The following is a 21,958-nucleotide window of genomic DNA, read 5'->3' on the forward strand; positions in this document are numbered from 1 at the left end:
TTGAATAGAAGTGGTACAAGCAGACATGCTTGTCTTGTTTCTTGATGTTAGATAAAAATCTTGTCTTTTATCAAGTATTATGCTTCCTATTGGTCTTTCATATAGCTTTATTTTATTTTCATTTATTTTTATTAGTTGGAAGCTAATTACTTTACAATATTGTAGTGGGTTTTTGTCATACATTGACATGAATCAGCCATGGATTTACATGTATTCCCCATCCCGATCCCCCCTCCCACCTCCCTCTCCACCCGATTCCTCTGGGTCTTCCCAGTGCACCAGGCCCAAGCACTTGTCTCATGCACCCAACCTGGGCTGGTGATCTGTTTCACCATAGATAATATACATGTTTCGATGCTGTTCTCTCCATATAGCTTTTATTATGTGGAGATAATTTCATATATACCTATTGTTACAATGGAGATGATTTCCTTCTATTCCTATTTTGTTGAGTGTTTTTATTATAAAGGGGTGTTGAATTTTGTCAAATGCTTTTTCTATATCGGTTGACATGATCATGTTTTTTCCTTCATTTTGCTGATGTGCCATATTACATTGGTGAACTTTCATATGATGAACCATGCTTGCATTCTAGGAATAAATCCATTTGGTGATTGTGTACAATCCTTTTAATATGCTGCAGAATTCTGTTTGCCAGTACTTTGATCATAAGAGACATTGCTCTGTAGTTTTCTTTACTGTAGTGGTTTTTTAGTAGTTTTGTTAACAGGGTTGCACTGGTCTCACAGTATCAGTTAGGAAGTATTCCCTCCTCTTCAATTTTTTTGAAAAGTTTGAGAAAGACTGGTATTAGTTCTTGTTTAAATTCACCAGTGAAGCCACCAGGCATAGGACTTTTCTTTATTGGGAGGTTTTTATTTTTCTTTTTTCCTTTTTTGGCCATGCTGCATGGCTTGCTGGATCTTAATTCCACAACCAGGGAACTGGAGGCACTTATCTGCTTTGCAACGTTGGCCAAAGAGCTTGGTCACTCAGTGAATAATAACAAAAGGGGAATGCCATAAAAGACTTGTTAACATAAAGTACAATATAAATTCTCTGGAGGTGAACAGTATTTGGGTCATAACTGAAAAACTTCAAATGTTGCTAGAATTCCAAGGAGTTCCTAAATATTTGATGCCTTATAAGAACTGAACCATATAAAATCCTTCTCACATTCTCTTCATTACAAGTTGTATAATTCCACTGTCTACTACACATATATCCCACAAAGTCTCTCTCCAGTGTGAATTCTGTGATGTACCTTAAGCATTGAACTAAGCCTAAAGGACTTCCCACATTTGTGGCATTCAAAGGGTTTTTCACCAGTATGAATACTCTGGTGTACTTTAAGGCTTGAACTGAGCCTAAAGCACTTCCCACATTTGTTACATTCAAAAGGTCTCTCACCACTGTGAATACTCTGATGTCGAGTAAGTCGTCCATACACACTAAAGGCCTTCCCACATGCCTCACATTCATACGGTTTCTCACCAGTATGAAATCTATGGTGTATAGTAAGTTGATGGCTACTCCTAAAAGCCTTCCCACACTCCTTACATTCATAGGGTTTCTTACCAGTATGAATTCTCTCATGTCTAACAAGATGTGAAGCATGACTAAAGGCCTTCCCACAGTCTTTACACTCATAGGGCTTTTCACCAGTATGAATCCTGTCATGTTGTATGAGGTTTGAGGCTTGACTAAAGGCCTTCCCACATTCCTTACATTCATACGGTTTCTCACCAGTATGAATTCTCTGATGTATTTTAAGTGTTCCAACATCACTGAAGGCCTTCCCACATTCCTTACATTCATAGGATTTCTCACCAGTATGAACTCTGGCATGTTGAGCAAGGTTGGAAGCACGACTAAAAGCCTTCCCACACTGTTCACATTCATAGGGTTTCTCACCAGTATGAATTCTCTTATGTACTTTAAAGTCTGTAAGACGACTAAAAGCCTTCCCACATTCCTTACATTCATATGGTTTCTCACCAGTGTGAATTACTTGATGTACTTTTAAATCTGTAGGACGACTAAAGGCCTTCCCACATTCCTTACATTCATACGGTTTCTCACCGGTATGAATTACTTGATGTACTTTTAGGTCTGTAAGACGACTAAAGGCCTTCCCACATTCCTTACATTCATATGGTTTCTCTCCATTACCAATTCTGTGATGTAGAGTAAGAGATGAACGTTTTTTATAAATGTATGCTTTTCCATTGCTGGTTATTTCATATCTTGAGTCCAAATCTAAAACAAATAAGAAAAAAGTTCCTTTGACCACAAAACATTTTATAGAATTAAGAGAAAAACTGAAAATTTCACCCAGTAGAGATGGTTTAAAGAACTCTAAAATAGTTATAAAACTTGAAAATTTAAAAGGAGGGCTCAGAAAAAGTAAGTTTATGCAGTACAGTGCTGGTAAATGTTTAACAACCAGCTCTACAAAGACACACACAGACACATCCAGCCCTGATTTATAGTGTTTGCCAATGTCTATGGTGTAAACAGTCCCACCACAGGCAATTTCAAGCTATCAGTGTAATGTAACTGAAACTAGACTTAGGATGATATGCAAAATCTTGTCCCTAGAGAGCCAGTATCAGCCATCTCTAAATACCATTTCTATCTAAAATATAAATATGTACATATATAAAATTTCAAAAGGCAATTATTTATACCTGATCAGTCTTTAATTACAATTCCTCTAAAAATATTCATTTCCACCACTGTGACTCTTTACCTCTGTGCATAGCCACATGTGCTTTTATTTATTCTTCATAATAAATTAAGATACTGAGGGTCTTTGCTTAGTTACTCCTCCCCTGACACTTTATTATTTATCATCCTTATAGATGTTCAATCTCATTCATTCCTTCATAGCTTTTCTCAGGTCCTCTCTAGCTTTCCTTTCTAACCAAGGCCAACCATTCTGATCAAGGCTTTACCCTGATGGTAAAGTATCTGCCTACCAATGCAGGAGACATGGATTCGATCCCTTGTTTGGGAAGATCTTCTGGAGACTGAAATAGCAACCCATTCCAGTATTCTTGCCTGGGAAATCCCAGGGACAGAAGAGCCTGGCAGGCTACTGTCCATGGGGTCATAAGAGTTGGATACAACTTAGCGACTAAACATCACATCATCATCATCAACCATTCTGGTCATCCCCAGAAAAGTTTGTCAATCAGTTCTCTGATATATACCAGGTATACCTACAAGTCATGTAGTATTTTGAACATTTAGGGACTTTGGGCAAAAGAGGGAACTTGAATTATACAAAAGAGTCTAGAAGAGCACCAATAATTATATGAAAAACAATTAGCAGTTGGGGGCTGAATGATAAAGTCTCTGTGAAGTATCTTGATCAAAATACAAAGTGTTTAATGAGGAGGCTATGAGTTGAGGGCAAAAAATATCTTCTTGTAACTAGTGTATGGTGTGGTATGTGTATAAAAAATTGAAAGAATATTAACAACATGCTTCAAAATTGATAACAATGGAAATTAATAAATACTAGAAACCAAAAGAGCTTTCATGTGGAAATGAAAATGCTTTCTCCAAAAAGGCTAGATCACGACAGGAAGGAAAAACTAAAATAAAAGAATTCTATTAAGTGGACCACACAGAAAACAAGCCCATATCTGAATCTTGGGCATTGTATCACCAGGCAGAGAACTCAAAACCTAAAATAATTATCTCTACAAAAAAGTGATTTGAGACTCAAAGCCTAATATGTAAAAAATAAACAACAAACAACAAAGTAGAGGAGGGCAGTAAAATAAAGATAAAAGTAGAACATAATGAGTTAGAAAACAGTAGCATTAACAAATAAAGAGCTGGTGTTTTTAAAAAATCATTATAAGAAGTGTTACATAAATCAATTAAAAAAGACAATTAAAAACAAATAATAATAAGAGGAAAACAAGAACCACCAGAGGAATTAAAAGAAACAGGAATTTATTTAAACTGTAAGGTATAATTTGTATGAATCATACTACATGACTACTTTTGAAAGTATGGATTACTTTCTAAGAAAATTTATCAAAACTGACCACAGAAGAGAAAGCCTAAACCAATCAGATGCTACAGAAGAAATAGAAAAAAAGCTGCCAGGAAAAAAAGGAGTAATAAACATATTTTAACACCTGTACTGTAATTTCTCAATATCTAGATCTAAAAAAATGGATACAGCATAGCTGGACAAAGGGAAAATTTAGACTCTTATGCCAAAAAGAGAGGAAGAATTCAAAGGCTTAGAAAGTTTAACCTGGCCAAAAAATAAAAAAAAAATAGTGGCATAAAAATGACTGTGACAGGTAAAAACCATGAGATAAAAAGCAATGAATCAGCAGTGATACAAGAGATAAAAATTGTTGAGATAAAAATTGTTTCTCATCATTAAATAACTCTAATCGAAGAAGTTCTAGTACCAGTATGGCAGCATGAAGTTCCTATGGCCTGCCCCCTTTCTCACTGACTTCAACAATTAACACTTGACAAAACATTAAAAATTAACTACATAAAGGCTGTAAATAAATGATGAGGGCTTTGGAAAGGAGTTAGACTTTACAAAGCAGCTGAGACTGAGCTGAGTTTCTTGCTTAAGTCATTTTCATGTCCATGTTTCAAGGGCAGGTCCCAGTTATTGTGGGGTAAGCATGGGCTACAAAAATTCCAACAGAAACTCCACAATATTTCTGGCTATAAGAACAATGAATGAAAGGGAGCACTGACAAACTAGAAAGCAAGGGGGGAACGCTGGGACAAAAATAGCCAGAAAAGGAGATTTCTTAATTTGGTATCTGGGTATGTGAAAGTGAAAGGCGCTCAGTCATGTCCAACTTGTTGAGACCCCAAGGACTATACAGTCCATGGAATTCTCCAGGCCAGAATACTGGAGTGGGTAGCCTTTTCCTTCTCCAGGGGATCTTCCCAACCCAGGGATCGAACCCGGGTCTCCTGCACTGCAGGCGGATTCTTTACCACCTGAGCTATCAGGGAAGCCTGTTTGGGTATGGATCAGTACAACATTCACCCTTACCAACAATGACATGTGCATGAGTATATAAATCAGTGTGGCAACACTATACCTACAAAACAATTTGAAAACCTCCCCACAAAGAAAATTACAAGCACAAGTGATTTCACTGGTGAATTGTTTCAAATACTTAGTGAAGAAGTACTACCAATTCTAAACAAACTCTTTCAGAAAATTGAGGAGTGAATCACTCTATGCAGCTGGTTATTCTGATACCAAACAGGAGAAAAACATCATAAGAAGTGAAAATTACACAGTATAAAATCTTGTAAATATATTTGTGTGCATGCTTAGCTGATCAGTCATGTCCAACTCTGTGACCCTATGGACTGTAGCCTGCCAGGCTCCTCTGTCCATGGAATTACCCAGCAAGAATAATGGAGTGGGTTGCCATTTCCTTCCCCAGGGAATCTTCCTGACCCAGGGATTGAACCTGCTTGGCAGGTCCTGCTTGGCAGGTGGATTATCACTGAACCATCTGGGAAGGCTTTGTAAACATATATGCAAAATACTGAACACTATCTTAACAGAATTGATCAACATATAAAAAAGATAATACATTATGCCTGTCTTAGTCCATTTGGGCTACTGTAACAAAAAATACCCTGGGTAGCTCATAAACACAGAAATTTATTTCTCACAGTTCCAAAGGCTGAGAAGTCCAAGATCAAGGGACCAGTATGATCATATTCTGGGAAAGGCCTTCTTCCTAGTTCATAGCCAGTACCCTCTCAATGCATTCTCATACAGTGTAAGGGGTTAGGAATCTGTGTGGAAATTCTTAATAAGAACACTAATTCTACTCATGAGGGCTCTACCTTCATGCCCTAAGCAAATTCCAAGGGCTTTTCCTCCAAATGCCATTATCTTTTGGGGTTAGGATTTCAATACGTGCATACTGGGGTATAGAAACATTCAGACCATATCAATGATCAATCTCAGGAATACAAGACTGGTTTAATATTTGAAAATTCCATCAATATAATTAACTAGAAAACCCATATGGATTATGTCTAAAAAAATTTTTTTAAAGCATTTAATAAAAGTCATATCTGTCCCTCATAAAAACTCACAGCAGGGACTTTCTTGGTGATCCAATGGTTAAGAATTCGACTTCCAATGCAGGGGGTGTGGGTTCAACCCCTGGTTGGGAAGCTAAGATCCCACATGTTTTGCAGGCAAAAAACGGTAACATAAACAACAGAAACAATATTGTAACAAATTCAATAAAGACTTCAAAAAAAATAGTTCACATTAAAGAAAATCTAAAAAAAAAATTACAGCAAACGAGAAAAAAAGAACTTATCCTAATAAAGATCATCTGCCAAAAACCCACAGCTAACATCATATCCAATGGTGAGAGAATTATGCCTACCACATATGATCAGGAACAATAAAAAGTTATGGTCTCAGCACTTCTATTCAACATTGGACTAGAAGTTCCAGGCAGTGCAGCAAGTCAAGAAAATAAATAAAGGCATGCAGGAAAAAAGCTAAGAAACAAAAATGTCACTCATCAAGATTACTTAATCACACATGTAGAAAGTCAAATGTAATCTACAAAACAGCTACTAGAAGATAATAACTCAGTTTAGCAAGGCTGAAGCATATACAATCAACATGTACAATAAATATGAGAGAACACTCAGGAATTCAAATTTTAAAAACTTTAAAGTAGTACCAAAAACAGGATATCATGAGGGATATATCTCAAAAAATATGTGTAAGACCTGTACACTATAAACTACAAAACACTGCTGAGAAATATGAATAAATAAATAAATGGAGAGATATATCATGTTCATGGGATGTAAAACTTGGTATTATTAAGATGTCAATAATTATTGCTGAATTGATTTATAGATTTAATGTAATTTCATTAAAAAGTCCTAGCAGACATTTTTGTTGTCTATGATGAAACTGACAAGCTGATCCTAAAATTTATAAGGAAATCTAGAATAAATTTTGAAAAGACTGTAATAAAAGAACTAAATAAAGAAATATAAAAAAAAAAAAGAACTAAATAACACTACTTAATTATAAGACTTATGAAGATATGTAATCAGCAAGACACATCAAATTGACATATAACCAATGGAACAGATTATCAGAAATAGATCAATACATATGTGAAAATTTTACTTTCATCATTTCAAAGGCAATAGTGAATAAAGAAATGATGCAGGAACAACTGGGATACCCATATGCCAAAAAGGAAAAAGAAAAAGAGAATGCAGACTTTCATAAATAAAAATGAAATAAAAAACGGATCACAGACCTGAACATTAAACAAAAATGTGCAACTTCTAGAAGAAAACAGGAAAAAAATGTGTGACCTTGGGCTAGGCAAAGAATTCTTCAGCTCAGTTCAATTCAGTTCAGTCACTCAGTCGTGTCCGACTCTGTGATCCCATGGACTGCAGCATGCCAGGCCTCCTCATCCATCACCAACTCCTGGAGTTTACTCAAACTCATGTCCATTGAGTCGGTGATGCCATCCAACCATCTCATCCTCTGTTGTCCCCTTTTCCTCCCACCTTCAATCTTTCCCAGCTTCAGGGTCTTTTCAAATGAGTCAGTTCTTCACATCAGGTGGCCAGTGTATCAGAGTTTCAGCTTCAGTATCAGTCCTTCCAATGAATATTCAGGACCAATTTCCTTTAGGATGGACTGGCTGGAATACCAGACCACCTGACCTGCCTCCTGAGAAATCTATATGCAGGTCTAGAAGCAACAGTTAGAATTGAACATGGAACAACAGACTGGTTCCAAATCGGGAAAGAAGTACGTCAAGGCTGTATATTGTCTCCCTGCTTACTTAACTTATATGCAGAGTACATCATGAGAAATGCTGGACTGGATGAAGCACAAACTGGAATCAAGACTGCCGGGGGAAATAACAATAACCTCAGATATGCAGATGACACCACACTTATGGCAGAAAGTAAAGAAGAACTAAAGAGCCTCTTGATGAAAGTGAAAGAGGAGAGTGAAAAGTTGGCCTAAAACTCATGGCAAATAGATTCGGAAACAGTGGAAACAGTGACAGACTTTATTTTTGGGGGCTCCAAAATCACTGCAGATAGTGACTGCATCCATGAAATTAAAAGACGCTTGCTCCTTGGAAGAAAAGTTATGGTCAACCTAGACAGCATATTAAAAAGCAGAGACATTACTTTGCCAACAAAGGTCAGTCTAGTCAAAGCTATGGTTTTTCCAGTAGTCATGTATGGATGTGAGAGTTGGACTATAAAGAAAGCCTGAGTGCCAAAGAATTGATGCTTTTGAACTGTGGTGTTGACGAAGACTCTTAAGAGTCCCTTGGACAGCAAGGAGAATTCTTAGATACACCAAAAGTCATGATTCATAAAGAATAAATAGGTAAACTCAATTTTGTGAAAGTTAAAAACTTCTGTTCTCTAAAACATACTGCTACAAGAATGAAAAGAAAAATCACAATGAAAAAGAATATTAAAAACATTATATTTTAATGTAGAATATGAAAAGTAACTTACAAGTTCAATAAGAAAACAGAGAAAAGATTTTAAAAGATACTGTACCAAAGAAACAGTAAATAAGATACTCAATATCATTAGCCATTACAGAGAATCAGATTTAAGCCACAACAAAATGCCACTATATACTTATTTGAAAGGCCAAAATTGAAAAGACTGATCATACCAATTGTTCATAAGATATGGAGGATCCACCCTTCTCTTAGAGCTGGTGGAGATGTGAAATGGTATAAAAACTCTACAAAAGTTTCTTACAAATTTAAATATATAATTTTATTTATCTAAATTTAAAATCTTGGACTTCCTTGGTGGTCCAGTGGTTAAGAATCCACCTGCCAATGCAGGGGACGCAGGTACAATCCCTGATCAAGGAAGATTCCACATGCCACCAGGCAACTAAGCCTGTGAGCCACAACTACTGAAACCCACACCCTAGAGCCCATGCTCTGCAACAAGAGAAGCCACCACAGTGAGAAGCCACGCACTGCAACTAGAGAGAGCCCTTGAGCCTCAGCAAGGACCCAGCATGGCCAAAAATAAATAAATAAATTTGAATTTTAAATCTTACACATTTAATCATACACATCCCATATAATCTAGGCATTCAACTGCTCGGTATTTAGCCTAAAGAAATGAAAGCATATGTCCATTCAAAAACTTGTAAACAAATGTCTACAGCATCTTAACTTGTTATTGCTAAAAACCAAAAATGTCCATCAACAAATAATGAAGAAACAAACTACGGTATAATCAAATACTGGTATAGTACTGAGCAATAAACAGTAAAATACAAATAGCAACATGATGAACTTCAACATAATTACACTGACTAAAGGAAGATGGAAAACTTCACACTATCATGTTTATGTAAAACTACAGAAAATGCAATCAACTCAATTGTGATAGAAAGTAGAAAGTAGATCAGTGCTTACCTAGGGAAGTTGAAAGGAGACAGAGGAGGAAGGATTACGAGGAGACACAAGAAATGTCAAGTTTTGAAAAAAATTTTTAATAGACTCAGATAAAGCATTTGACAAAATTGAATGCCCATTCATAGAAAAAACAAACAACAACAAAAAAGAAAGCAGCAAACTAGGAACAAAATAAAACTACCTCAATTCAACAAAGGTCACAAATGAAAAAATCTACCTCAAGATTCTCACTTTCTATGCCAACATGAAGAACACAACAGAGGCCAGAAACAGACACACACACATATAACCCAATGGGGTGCCAAAGCAATCCAAAGGGGAAAGGAAATTCCTTTTTTAAAAAATGGTGCTAGAATAACTGTATCCATAGGAAAACCGGTAGTCCTGAACCCTACTCACACTGTAGTAATAAATTAACTCAAAATGAATACAGAACTAAATGTAAAAGCAAAACTTAAAAAAGGTCAAGAAAAAGTAGGGAAAAAACTTTGCCACCTTGGGGTAGGCAAAGATTTCTTTTATAGTATACAAAAAAAAAATCATAAAAGAGGAATTTGATAAATTGGAATATATAAAAATTTTTAAACTCCTTCTAAGATATTAATAAAATAGGTAAGAGAAATTGTGGGGAAAATGTTTTTAATGTTCCAAAACAACTTCCTTCTGTTGCAAAATAAAGAACAGTTACCCCTCAAGTGTAAGAAAATAATGATTTCAAATGGGTAAAGATTTGAACAAATACTCCTAAAAATATGAATGATCAGTAAATGAAAGAAACTCAAGATCATTAGTCATCATGGAAATGCAAATTAAAACCACTAAGATACTACTACATACCAACTGTAGTATCTAGAATTTAAGTGACTGACAAGATCAAGTGTTGAAAAGGATATGGAAAAAAAAAAAAAAGAAAAGGATATGGAGTAAGTGGAATGGAGCAATGTAAACTTTCTAAGATTGTTAAACATGCAGTTTCTGGGCTTCCTTGGTGGCTCAGTCGGTAAAGAATCCACCTGCAATGCAGGAGACTCAGGTTTGATCCCTGGGTCAGGAAGATCCCCTGGAGGATCTGGTAACCCACTCCAGTAATCTTGGCTCAGAAATGCCATGGACAGAGGATCCTGGTGAGCTACAGTTCACGGGGTCACAAAGAGTTGGACTTGACTGCAGCAACTTAGCACACATCACCAGAAGGAAACTTTCCAACTAATGTTTCAAGGATATGTTTACCAAGTGCATACCACCTGGGCTATCACTTACACAGATGTCTTCTGCCTGCCTGGCTCTTACCTGTACACCAACTTCTTGTTTCTTCTCTCACAACTAGCCAGGGCTCTTTTCCTTGCTCCAGTAAGGTAATTACATTTGGCTTAGAAATGGAATGGCCTGCTTTAAAGAAAAAAGAATGCCACAGGATGGAGAAATAAATTGCAACTAGCCAAGATTAAAATTATAATTATGATTATAAAAGATTTCATAATGATATTGACTATTTTAGAGAAGAATGAGAGAATTAAAGAACAGAGATCAGTTGGTAAGGTAAAGTTTTTGTTTTGCTGTGTTTAAAATTCAAACTCATATGTCTTCTAACTCTAGAGATCAAGCATAATGTGGTTAAAAAGATACTCTGAAGCCTGGAATCAATTCCTGCCTTTGGCATAACCTTGAACAATTCATTTAAACCCACTGCACTTCAGTATTCTCCTTTATAAAATGGGGATAATAGTACTGTTGTGGGAATTAAATCAGTTAATACTCAAGTTATTTTAATAAGTTAAACCACATAATGTACCTAGAATAACGATTACTACACAGTAATCAAAATGTTAACTATTAATTTTATTCTTATGCTCTAGTATCACTAGAGGACACAAGAAAAGACAGCTATAAGATACTCATTCCATTTTGAATGTAATTTTCACCAATCACAACTTTCAGCCACAAATCAGATGAAGACTTTTGTTTTAGGAAATGAACTGCTTTTGGTACAATTTTAAATAAATTCCAATTATCCAACCCATTATCATACAAACTGTGGAGGCTCTGAGAGCAATTCAGGGCCCTGTGATAAGCTAATATCCCTAAAACTGTTTCAAATCATAAAATGAAGTATTAGAGCAGTTTGGAACACAAATGAACAAAAAACTTGGATCCTTTGACCATGTTGTACAATATATGCCACAAATTTCTAATTTAGCTGCTTGGTCATTATGGAAGAGATGCAAATACAAAAAGAGAACACATGGAGATATAAGTATGATTGAAGGATAGGGAAGATTAAGGTATTTAATGGTGCTGCCATTTCTAACCTGACAAAGCTTAGCAACTTTTTGGGAAAGAGGGAAAACAAATTTAGTTAGTTTCTTGAAAGGCAGCCCTGTAAATCACAGTGGAAAAAATACATAGCCTATAGAGCAGATTCTAAATTAACCTAAATTATTTGAGGCTGATGAACGTACCCAGTGAGACCAAGTTACCATAGTTCTCCATCATCACATCCCGGTACAAAGTCTTCTGAACAGGATCCAGGCATTCCCACTCCTGCTGAGAGAATCCTATGGCCACATCACTGAATGTCAATGATCCCTGAAACCATAAATACATGTGTCACTGAAGAAACTGTAGAAGCAGAGGAATTGATGGACTTTTCTGCAGGAAAAGAGAAAATGAAAGCATGATTACTAGATTGTCAGTCTTGACAATCTAGAATGTGGAAGGAAACCGAAGCACAATGTATATGTATTTTTTAAGAAGCCTGCTGACACAGGGCGAATGTCTTCCATACTCTGGATACTTCTAAATATCTGAACCATTTGGAAATGGACAAAATAATAATGTTTCCCTCCTAAATTAAAAAGCCTACACAAGAATAATGTTCAAATAGTATCTGCCTCAAAAATTCTCAATAAATATTTCTTCAAATTTTAGAAAACTGGGTTGCATAAAATTAAGACTTCCTTCAAGCATTGTTGTTCAGTCGCCCAGTCATGTCTGACTCTTTGTGACTGCATGGACTGCAGCATGCCAGGCTTCTCTGTCCTTCACCATCTCCCGGAGTTTGCTCAAACTCATGTCCATCGAGTCGGTGATGCCATCCAACCATCTCATCCTCTGTCACCCCCTTCTCCTTCTGCCTTCAATCTTTCCCAGCAGGAGTCTTTTCCAAAGAGTCAGCTCTTCACATCAGGTAGCCAAAGTATTGGAGCTTCAGCTTCAGCATCAGTCCTTCCAATCAATATTCAGGACTAATTTCCTTTAGGATGGACTTGTTGGATCTCCTTGCAGTACAAGGGACTCTCAAGAATCTTCACCAGCACCACAGTTTGAAGGTTATCAATTCTTTGTCACTTAGCCTTTTTTGTTGTCCAGCTCTCACATCCACACATGACTACTGGGGAAATCATAGCTTTGATTAGCTGGACATTTGTCAGCAAAGTAATGTCTCTGCTTTTTAATATGCTGTGTAGGATTGTCATTGCTTTTCTTCCAAAGAGCAAATGTCTTTTAATTTCATGACTGTTGTCTCCATCTACAGTGATTTTGCAGCCCACGAAAATAAAGTCTGTCACTGCTTGCATTGGTCCTCCACCTATTTGCCATGAAGTGATGGCATTATATGCCATAATCTTTTTTTTTTTGAATGTTGCATTTTAAGCCAGCTTTTTCACTCTCCTCTTTTCCCCTTCATCAAGAGGCTCTTTATTTCTTCTTCACTTTCTGTCGTAAGGGCGGTGTCATCTGCATATCTGAAGTTACTGGTATTTCTCCTGGCAATCTTGATTCCGTCTTGTGCTTCACCTAGCCTGGCATTTCGCATGATGTACTCTGCATATAAGTTAAGTAAGCAGGGTGACAATATACAGTCTTGTCATACTCCTTTCCCAATTTTGAACCAGTCCATTGTTCCATGTCTGGTTCTAACTGTTGCTTCTTGACCTGCATACAGGTTTTGCAGGAGGCAGGTAAGGTGGTCTGGTATTTCCATCTCTTTAAGAATTTTGCACAGTTTATTGTGATCTATACAAAATCTTTAGTGTAGTCAATGAAGAAGATGTAGATGTTTTTCTAGATTCTCTAGCTTTTTCTATGATCCAACAGATGGCAATTTGATCTTTGGTTCCTCTGCATTTTCTAAATCCAGCTTGTATATCTGGAAGCTCTCGGTTCACATATCGTTGAAGCCTAGCTTGGAGGATTTTGAGCATTACTTTGCTAGCATGTGAAACGAGTGCAATTTTGCGGTAGTTTGAACATTCTTTGGCATTGCCCTTCTTTGGGATTGGAATGAAAATTGACCTTTTCCAGTCCTATGGCCACTGCTGAGTTTTCCAGATTTGCTGGCATATTGACTGCAGCACTTTAATAGCATCATCTTTCAGGATTTGAAATAAGCAATAAGTACTTCATTATGTTAGATATTGCCATAAGCATTTTTGCTTTGTTCAATAAATCCATGTATTATTTTGGTATATGACATTGTATTTTATAAGTAAATCAGATTTAATCATTTACACAATTAGATACACAACATTTGGAAAGTTTCCCACAATTCTAAGGTCCTGTTTTCACCAACTACATATATTGATATGCATTGTTGTTGTCATCTACCATTTCTCACTGAACGTGTTCCTTATTCTGAGTGTGGCAGGTAACTTTATTGATTACCAATAATCTCCATTTCCTGGAATTTTTGTCCTCATGTAATCCTCTCCCTTTGAATGTGAGCTGAACTGAGAGAATTATTTCTGATAGAACAGAATATAGAACAGTGATGGAATGTCATGTTTGACGTTAGCTTATAAAAAGCTATGATTTCCACATTGCTTATTCTCTCTTGCAGTCTCACTTGCTCACTCCGTGGAAGCCAGCTACCATGTTGTGAGCTGCTCTAAGGAGAGGCCCACATAACAATAAACCAAGAACAGCTGCCAGGCAACAGCTACTGAGGAAGTGAGGCCCTCAATCCAATAGCCATCTTGTTGCATCAAGTCAACAACCACTTCAGTGAGCTTGGATGCAGATCCACTCAGAGTTGGTCTTTAAAATGACTGCAAACCTGACCAACACGTTGATAACCCTGTAAGAGACCCAGAGCAGAAGAGTCAAGCTAAGCCACATCTCAATAGCTGACTGACTGAAACTGTGAGATAAATGTTTGCTGCTTTAAGATACAGAGTAATTAATTAAATTAATTAATTTCAGAGGAATTAATTATGCAGTAAAAGATAACTCATTTGATGTAAATGATACTGAAGAAGGCTGGTCAATATACAGATGTTACACAAATGTAGCATGTCTCATTCAACAACAAAATAGCCTTAGTATTTATGTCTCATGGCTTTCCTAGCAAATCCATGATTGCCATGTTAAAAGCCCCGATCATAACCTAATCCACAGAAAGCAAGAATTTCATACCACATTAAGATTCAGGTCATTCAATGAAAAATTCCACCTCATCTACCTGGAAATCTCACATCTGTGGAAAACATCAAAGTCTTACCATGGATAGTTAAATAGAACCACTATCTCTATCTCCTAAAGGAAATCAGTCCTGACTATTCATTGGAAGGAGTGATGCTGAAGCTGAAACTCCAATACTTTGGCCACCTGATGCAAAGAACTGACTCATTGGAAAAGACTCATGCTGGGAAAGATTGAAGGCAGGAGGAGAAGGGGCGACAGAGGATGAGATGGCTGGATGGCATCACCGACTCAATGGACATGAGTTTGAGTAAACTCCAGGAGTTGGTGATGGACAGGGAGGCCTGGTGTGCTGCAGTCCATGGGGTCGCAAAGAGTCGGACTCAAGTGAGTGACTAAACTGAACTGCCTCTACTTCAAGCTAGAAATCTGACCTGCACAGCATAAATCTTTACTTCAAAGAACTTTAAGCCCCATTATTCCATCACTGCCCTTAATTGAAAAATGGGCACTTAAAATATACTGAATAATCTGGGAAATAATGATATGAACACTAGTTTCGAATGGGCCAAACAGAGACAGTGCTAGGTAATCTGACCTCATATTTCTCTGGAACAATAGTTAGGAAACAGGTTATTTATTTATTTAGGAAACAGGTTATTTGCACAAACTTTCTCTTAGGAAACTTCAGGAAAATTAATGAAAATGCTTACATGACCTAAAAAACACACATATATTTCAATGAGAAGAGAAACATTAACTTACATGGGCCATGGTTTTAGACCTGTAAGAGCTGATCAGTCCTCTGGGCTTCTCTATCAGAAAAGCCAAGTCCAAAAAACACAGACCTGGGAGAAGAGAAAGACTTTCAGATGTGCTTTAGGGTTTCCACACTGGGCTTCAGTTAATATCACCATTTATGCTCTTCCATTCCAGATTCCTAATCACTTCCCATCACACCCAACTTGGATAAGTTAGGATTCTGGACAAATGCATTCCTCACTCATTTCCCAGAGGCTTCAGCTGCAGAGTCACTTCTGCATTGAAACCCAGACCCAGATACTTCAGTAGAAAATTTTATGACCAATGTACCATTGTGATCAGATTGATATGAATCTGAGATTGGGCAGCTGTGTCTTGCTCTGAGCAGATCTTCCTCTTTCCATTGCGAACTTCAAGACAGAAAAGAGGTTATGTAATCCAAATTAAAACCTCTTTGTGGCCTTGAAAGTGGTTGCAGTTGATCAAAATATTAGAGATGGACAAGAAATGTTCAGCATTCTAAGTCCAGCAAACCTTATTAGTTAAATATATGACAGACCAACAGTATACTAGAATACAAAGTAGTCATTAAATGTTAAATTGGGAAGAATATTTAACGAAGTGGAAAATGTTTCATTTACATCCATAGAAAAGTCAAGTTTAATGTATTTCTATTTATAAAATATAGCAGCATATTAATCAATACAGAGAAAAGAATGACAATCATAAAACAGAAGATAGAAATGTCTAGAAATTTGTATGTCTACATACTAAGAGCTCTTATATTTTTGGTTATGTTTTGCATTGTTTTTTTTTTTGTGGGGATGTCTTTAGAAATGAATCACTGTGTATTCAATTGTTTTTAGTCCATACATGAAACAATCAAATAAGACTACTGAAGACATAAAATACACCTTTGCCGTGATCAGAATTTGACATAAGCAATCCCTATCTTTTTGCTTAGATCTTGTTTCTTTTAAAAGGTTACCTCATAATCATTGTAACAATTTACATAGGAATTTGAAAGATTTTTTTAACTTAAGGTGAAGACTTCCCAAAAGTTCTTTCTTCTTTAAATTCACATTATTTTACTAAATGGCTTTTGTTTCCTTTGGATCCTAATATCTCATTTTATACTTTTTTCTAAGTTATGTGGGAATTTTGGCTACAAAAAACTTGGGAACAGTCCCTGAGTAATCTCTTTTGTGAAGTGCTGACAGTCTCAATGCATCTTTATTTCAGATCTTTTTGACAGAAGAATTTTTGTTTCTGAACCAGTCAGTTTTGTCATGATACCCTCCAGAAAGCTACTGAATTATTTTACCTATAATTTTGCTATACATCTCATACTAGAATGACATCTACAAGATATAAAGGTTATAGTAAAAATATCCACTTATATTGCCATACAGATCCCATGTGCTCAGTATTACTTGTTTATATTCTTACTGTCACTACAGTCACCCAGATGTCTCCTTTAGGCAGGTCACTTAACTCTCACCAGTGGCCTTTATCAGTTACTACCTTATAATTATCCCTATTCAGATTGTTTTTTAATTTTTAAAAATTTATTTATTTATTTGTTTTTGTCTGTGCTGAGTCTTTGCTGTGGCACTGGCTTTTCTCTAGTTGCAGGCTATTCTCTAGTTGCGGTGTGCAGGCTTCTCATTGCAATGGTTTCTCTTGTTGTGGAGCATGGGCTTCAGTAGCTGTGGCTTGCGAGGCCCTAGAGCACAGGCTCAGTAGTTGTGGCACACCAGCTTAGTTGCTCCAAGGCATGTGGGAATCTTCCTGGACCAGGGATTGAACCTATGTCTTCTGCATTGCCAGGTGGATTCTTAACCACTGAATCACCAGGAAAGCCCTATTCCTATTCAGGTTTTAAATTCCTTCACAGATTATAAGTGCTCTGAAGGAAGCAATTATGTCTTTAGTAATTACACTACCTCAAATATTCTACTTTCCAGGTCTGGCATATTTTAAACAATTAAAAGAAGTATGATTTTTTTTACTACAAAATACCACTTTTCAAAAAATTTTAAAGGAAATAACTATATAAATTTATAAAGTTTATACACAAGGATGTTCATCAGAGAATAATTTTTGATGGTCCACAATTAAAAACATTAAAATCTCACTGCAAGCAAAAAGGTTAAATATATTATAGTCTGCTATATTGTGACATATATGCCATGCAATTCTTAATAAGGATGATATTAAACCATATAACTAATGGAAAACAATATTTAAAGAATTGCTCAGTGAAGAAGGCATGCATAATTTAGGAGGTGGCATCCCACTGAAATTAAGAAAAACATTTCAATGCTGATTTCCTCATCAGCAAAGTAAGGATAAAAAAAATCATATATAACTATTTTGAAGACTAGGCAAAATAATCCATATACATACTAAACTGTACATCATGATGACTAATGTAAATTTTCTATCATTACTGAAGAAGAAAATCATTCCATATTCCTTAATATTTCATTATAAAAACAAGTTAATTCTGATGCTTCCTGGTTTTATTATATTAAAACTTGTGCTTCTTGAGCTTCCTCTTTCTTATAATTCTAATATTTAATAAAATTTTAGGAGCTACATTTGAGAAAATAGATTTCTGCTTTATAAAATCATTATTTTAAAAAAGAGAGATTATTAGACAAGAAAAGAGAAACTATGCGTTTCCTCAGTCTGCAGCAGCCACAGAGAGTAAGAAAAACTTTTCAGAATCATAAACCAGTTCAAAGAATAGTATGATAAAATTGAGAATACAACTGGAGAATCAATTTTATTCTTCACATATTTACATAAATATTTATAAACATTATCTTTATTTTCTAGCATAACAACTATGTTTGTAAATATTGCTTGTACTTGCAAGACACCTGGAAATTAGAGATTAATGTTATTTTTTCAGAAAGTACGCTAAAACTTCTAAGTTATTAACTCTGAAAAGATGTCTCCCTTAGTAATATGGTGCCCTGGTAATTGTTTCAAATAACATTTGTAATAAATAAAAGGCATAACTGTTTGTAATGCTTTTCACACAAGATTCTCTGCCCTTCCCTCTTCTCCTTACATATACAGGGTATAAAGAAATCTATTACTGGATTAGATTAGATTTTTTGAACTATGAGTTGGACTCATTTGTCTCCTTTACTTGATCAATTTTATTCTGCCAAAACAAAGCCACACAAAATAGAATAAAAAATATATATATATACACACCAAAATGTTAAAGTGATTATCTCTAGGGAGATTATGGAATATCCTTGCTTTCTTCTCAATAAGTTCCTTAAGGAAGTGAACACAGGCTTATTTTTTGGCAGTAAACCTGTATTAATTCCATTATCATAAATAAAATATAAAGATATCTCAAAGTATTAAAATATTTATAGACATGACTTTGGAAAGAGGCTGTATTTTCCTCATTAAAAAGATTTGTTAATTCAGACCTATGATGAAAAACTCAACATGATTAAAATACCACTTAAGTATATTCACTTCCTGAATACCCTTTAGCTGTATTGCACTGATGATAATTAGAGACATTTCACCATAAACACTCTAACATCAACGCAAAGGGAAACTGCCTTCACAAATTAATGTGAACATGTATACCAAGTAGATAGAAAAGTTCTGGGTACATAGAAAATGCTCAGTAAATGTAGCTGAACACTTTCATTCTTCTCTGAAAAACCAATTATCATTTTGTCTACAATCCTTGCAAAAGTTTTTACAAAATTCTCTTTTTAAAATGAACTGCTAAAAAAAAAATAAAATGAGCTGCTGCTTTCAAATTTTCTTGACTACTGTTTTATAACTACAGTATATTAAGATTGCTCAACATTAGATCATAGCCATTCTTTTCCTGTAATGACTAATTCTTATGAACAGGAATTTTATTATCTATATAATATTTTAACTCGTGGATGTCCTGTGATTTTCTTAACCATTCCATTTGTATAATCATTAATTTTGTGAAAAATCATCCAAAAGTATAAAAATCTTTCATTGCAGATCAGTTACCCAAGTCTAATCTGTTAAGGTTATGCACACCTTTGAAAAATGCATTTTTACAAATATATGCGGTAATTCTAGACAATTACAAAGAGTTTGTGGTCCCTTGTAAGCCCCCAAACACAAAGGACCCCTGGATCAGAACACTGGAAAATCAGCTCCACCTAGCCCTTTGATATAGGAGAAGGCAATGGCACCCCACTCCAGTACTCTTGCCTGCAAAATCCCATGGATGGAGGAGCCTGGTGGGCTGCAGTCCATGGGGTCGCGAAGAGTCGGACACGACTCAGTGTCTTCACTTTCACTTTTCACTTTCATGCATTGGAGAAGGAAATGGCAACCCACTCCATTGTTCTCGCCTGGAGAATCCCAGGGATGGCGGAGCCTGGTGGGCTGCCGTCTATGGGGTCACATAGAGTCGGACACGACTGAAGTGACTTAGCAGCAGTAGCAGCAGCAGCCCTTTGATATAGAAGCACTCATCACATTAACTTCATATTTTCGTCATTGATTTATAGAAATCTGAAGGGTGAATGACACCACAATAAAGACAATGTTAAGCATTTATTGTCTTCCATCCTTTAAAGCTACTAAATCCGCCGTGATCTCATACATAAAACCAAAATTAAGCAGGACTGTGGAATCTGTATCAAGGCTCATAGCAGGTTTCTGCCGTCTGAGCTCAAGAAATGCTTTCATACTCAAATGTATAAATAAACCCCAGAGAACTTCCAGGAAGGGTAATCCGAGGAAGGATAGGGGTAGGAACCTGTCTCAGGGGCAATTCTTTTTTTAATAACAGCCTTTTGACAGCTGGACATTATTTAATTATTAATACAACTTTTGGCAGGCACACAGTGTGCTGGAGGCTATTTAAAGTTCTGGACGGCAGGAGAAATGGGGGAATTTACAATTTTGGGTGGGCAGCGACCAGGACAGACTCTCAGGCCCCTTGCTACAAAGTGGCCTCTCAGAACCCTGGCCTCAGGGACAATTCTAGATTTTAAAATTCCGATCTCAGCAGCCGGTATGTACTTTATTGCTGGAAGGTGTCTTGCAGGACTCAAAAACAGATTTCCCAACAGCGCCCACATTCTTTGGGAGACATACATGTTTGAGAGAAGCCTGGAAGCAGCGGCGGGGACAAAGAGCTCTGTGTAATCCACGTTCACAGAAAGAACACTCACTCGGTGTCTCCGTCACACAAAACGAACGCGCACCTCTCAGTCTCACAATCGCACTCACCCTAAAAGAGAGAGAAAACCCAGCGCCCCCTCAACCCCGCTGCTCAAGCGCCCACAGCCCCGAGGGGACGGGCGGACACGCGCGGCGGCGCTCGGGCGGTCCACGCTTTGAGCGCCTCCCGCAACCCCACTCCCACCGCCACTCACCGTCCCTAGCGGGCTCTGGCTAAGTCTGCACAGTCGTCTCCGCGGCAACCCACGCTGGATTCCTCCTCAGACGGTGCCACTCACGCGCAGTTTGCAACATGGGATACGGGAAAAGAACCAGGGGCCAAAGTCACCTGGTCGATTGTGCGACGTGAGGCTCCACGTCGTAAAACTTAAAAGTAGCCGCCGGGTGGGGCCGGGAGACTTCTGGGAGTGACCGCCGGACTACGCCTGCGCAGCTCAAACTTCTCAAAGACGGGGGCGGGACGTGAGGTAGGGGGCGTGTCCAGCGGGTCCAGGGGCCGGGAGGAGGCGTGTCCGAATGGGACCAGATCAGAGAACTGGGAGCAGTGGACTGAGGGGCTCTTCTTTTCCCAGGCTTCAAGCCTGCTTATGAGAGTTCTGCACAATTAAGTCAGTAATATGACCCTGAGGGCCAGGAGTGGAAGATCTGGAAGGTGGGTTCATAATCCAAACAAACTCTCCCTTCCCTACAAGGCTCTTTCCACTCAAAATGCCACAGATAGTAAGTAATTCCTGTCGTTTTTACAGCTGAAGTCTCCGAGGTTACAAAGGGTGTATTATACTATATTGTGTAATATAGTGTAATTAGCAAAGCCGTGTTTCCAGGTGAGAAAAGCTGGATAAAGAGTGTGTGTGTGTGTGTGTGTGTGTGTGTGTGTGTGTGTTTGCTCAGTCGACTGACTCTTTGCGACTCCATGGACTTGTAGCCTGCCAGGCTCCTCTGTCCGCGGAATTCTCCAGGAAAGAATAATGGAGTGGGTTGCCATTTCCTCCTCCAGGGAATCTCCCTGACCCAGGGATAGAATTCTTGAATCGACTGCATTGGCAGGCAGATTCTTT

The 21,958-nt window shown here is 37.2% G+C and overlaps 1 protein-coding gene across 2 annotated transcripts; it reads right to left on the minus strand.

Annotated features, from left to right (window-relative positions):
- Positions 1-264: 264 nt before the first annotated feature.
- LOC122421421 (zinc finger protein 607-like) lies at positions 265-21,312 on the minus strand. Of its 2 annotated transcripts, none has more exons than XM_043437432.1 (5): positions 21,095-21,312; positions 15,684-15,766; positions 11,957-12,083; positions 10,788-10,883; positions 265-2,259 (listed from the first exon to the last, which is right to left on the minus strand). In XM_043437432.1, exons 2-5 carry the CDS (start codon positions 15,690-15,692, stop codon positions 1,214-1,216), a joined length of 1,278 nt encoding a protein of 425 aa, XP_043293367.1. In that variant the 5' UTR covers positions 15,693-15,766; positions 21,095-21,312; the 3' UTR covers positions 265-1,213. The 2 variants fall into 2 exon arrangements, with proteins under 2 accessions (XP_043293367.1, XP_043293366.1); XM_043437431.1 differs by having other exon boundaries at positions 10,788-10,886.
- Between the last annotated feature and the right edge of the window lie 646 nt (positions 21,313-21,958).

This window comes from Cervus canadensis, chromosome 18, assembly GCF_019320065.1.
Source record: "Cervus canadensis isolate Bull #8, Minnesota chromosome 18, ASM1932006v1, whole genome shotgun sequence".
Lineage (NCBI taxonomy): Eukaryota > Metazoa > Chordata > Mammalia > Artiodactyla > Cervidae > Cervus > Cervus canadensis.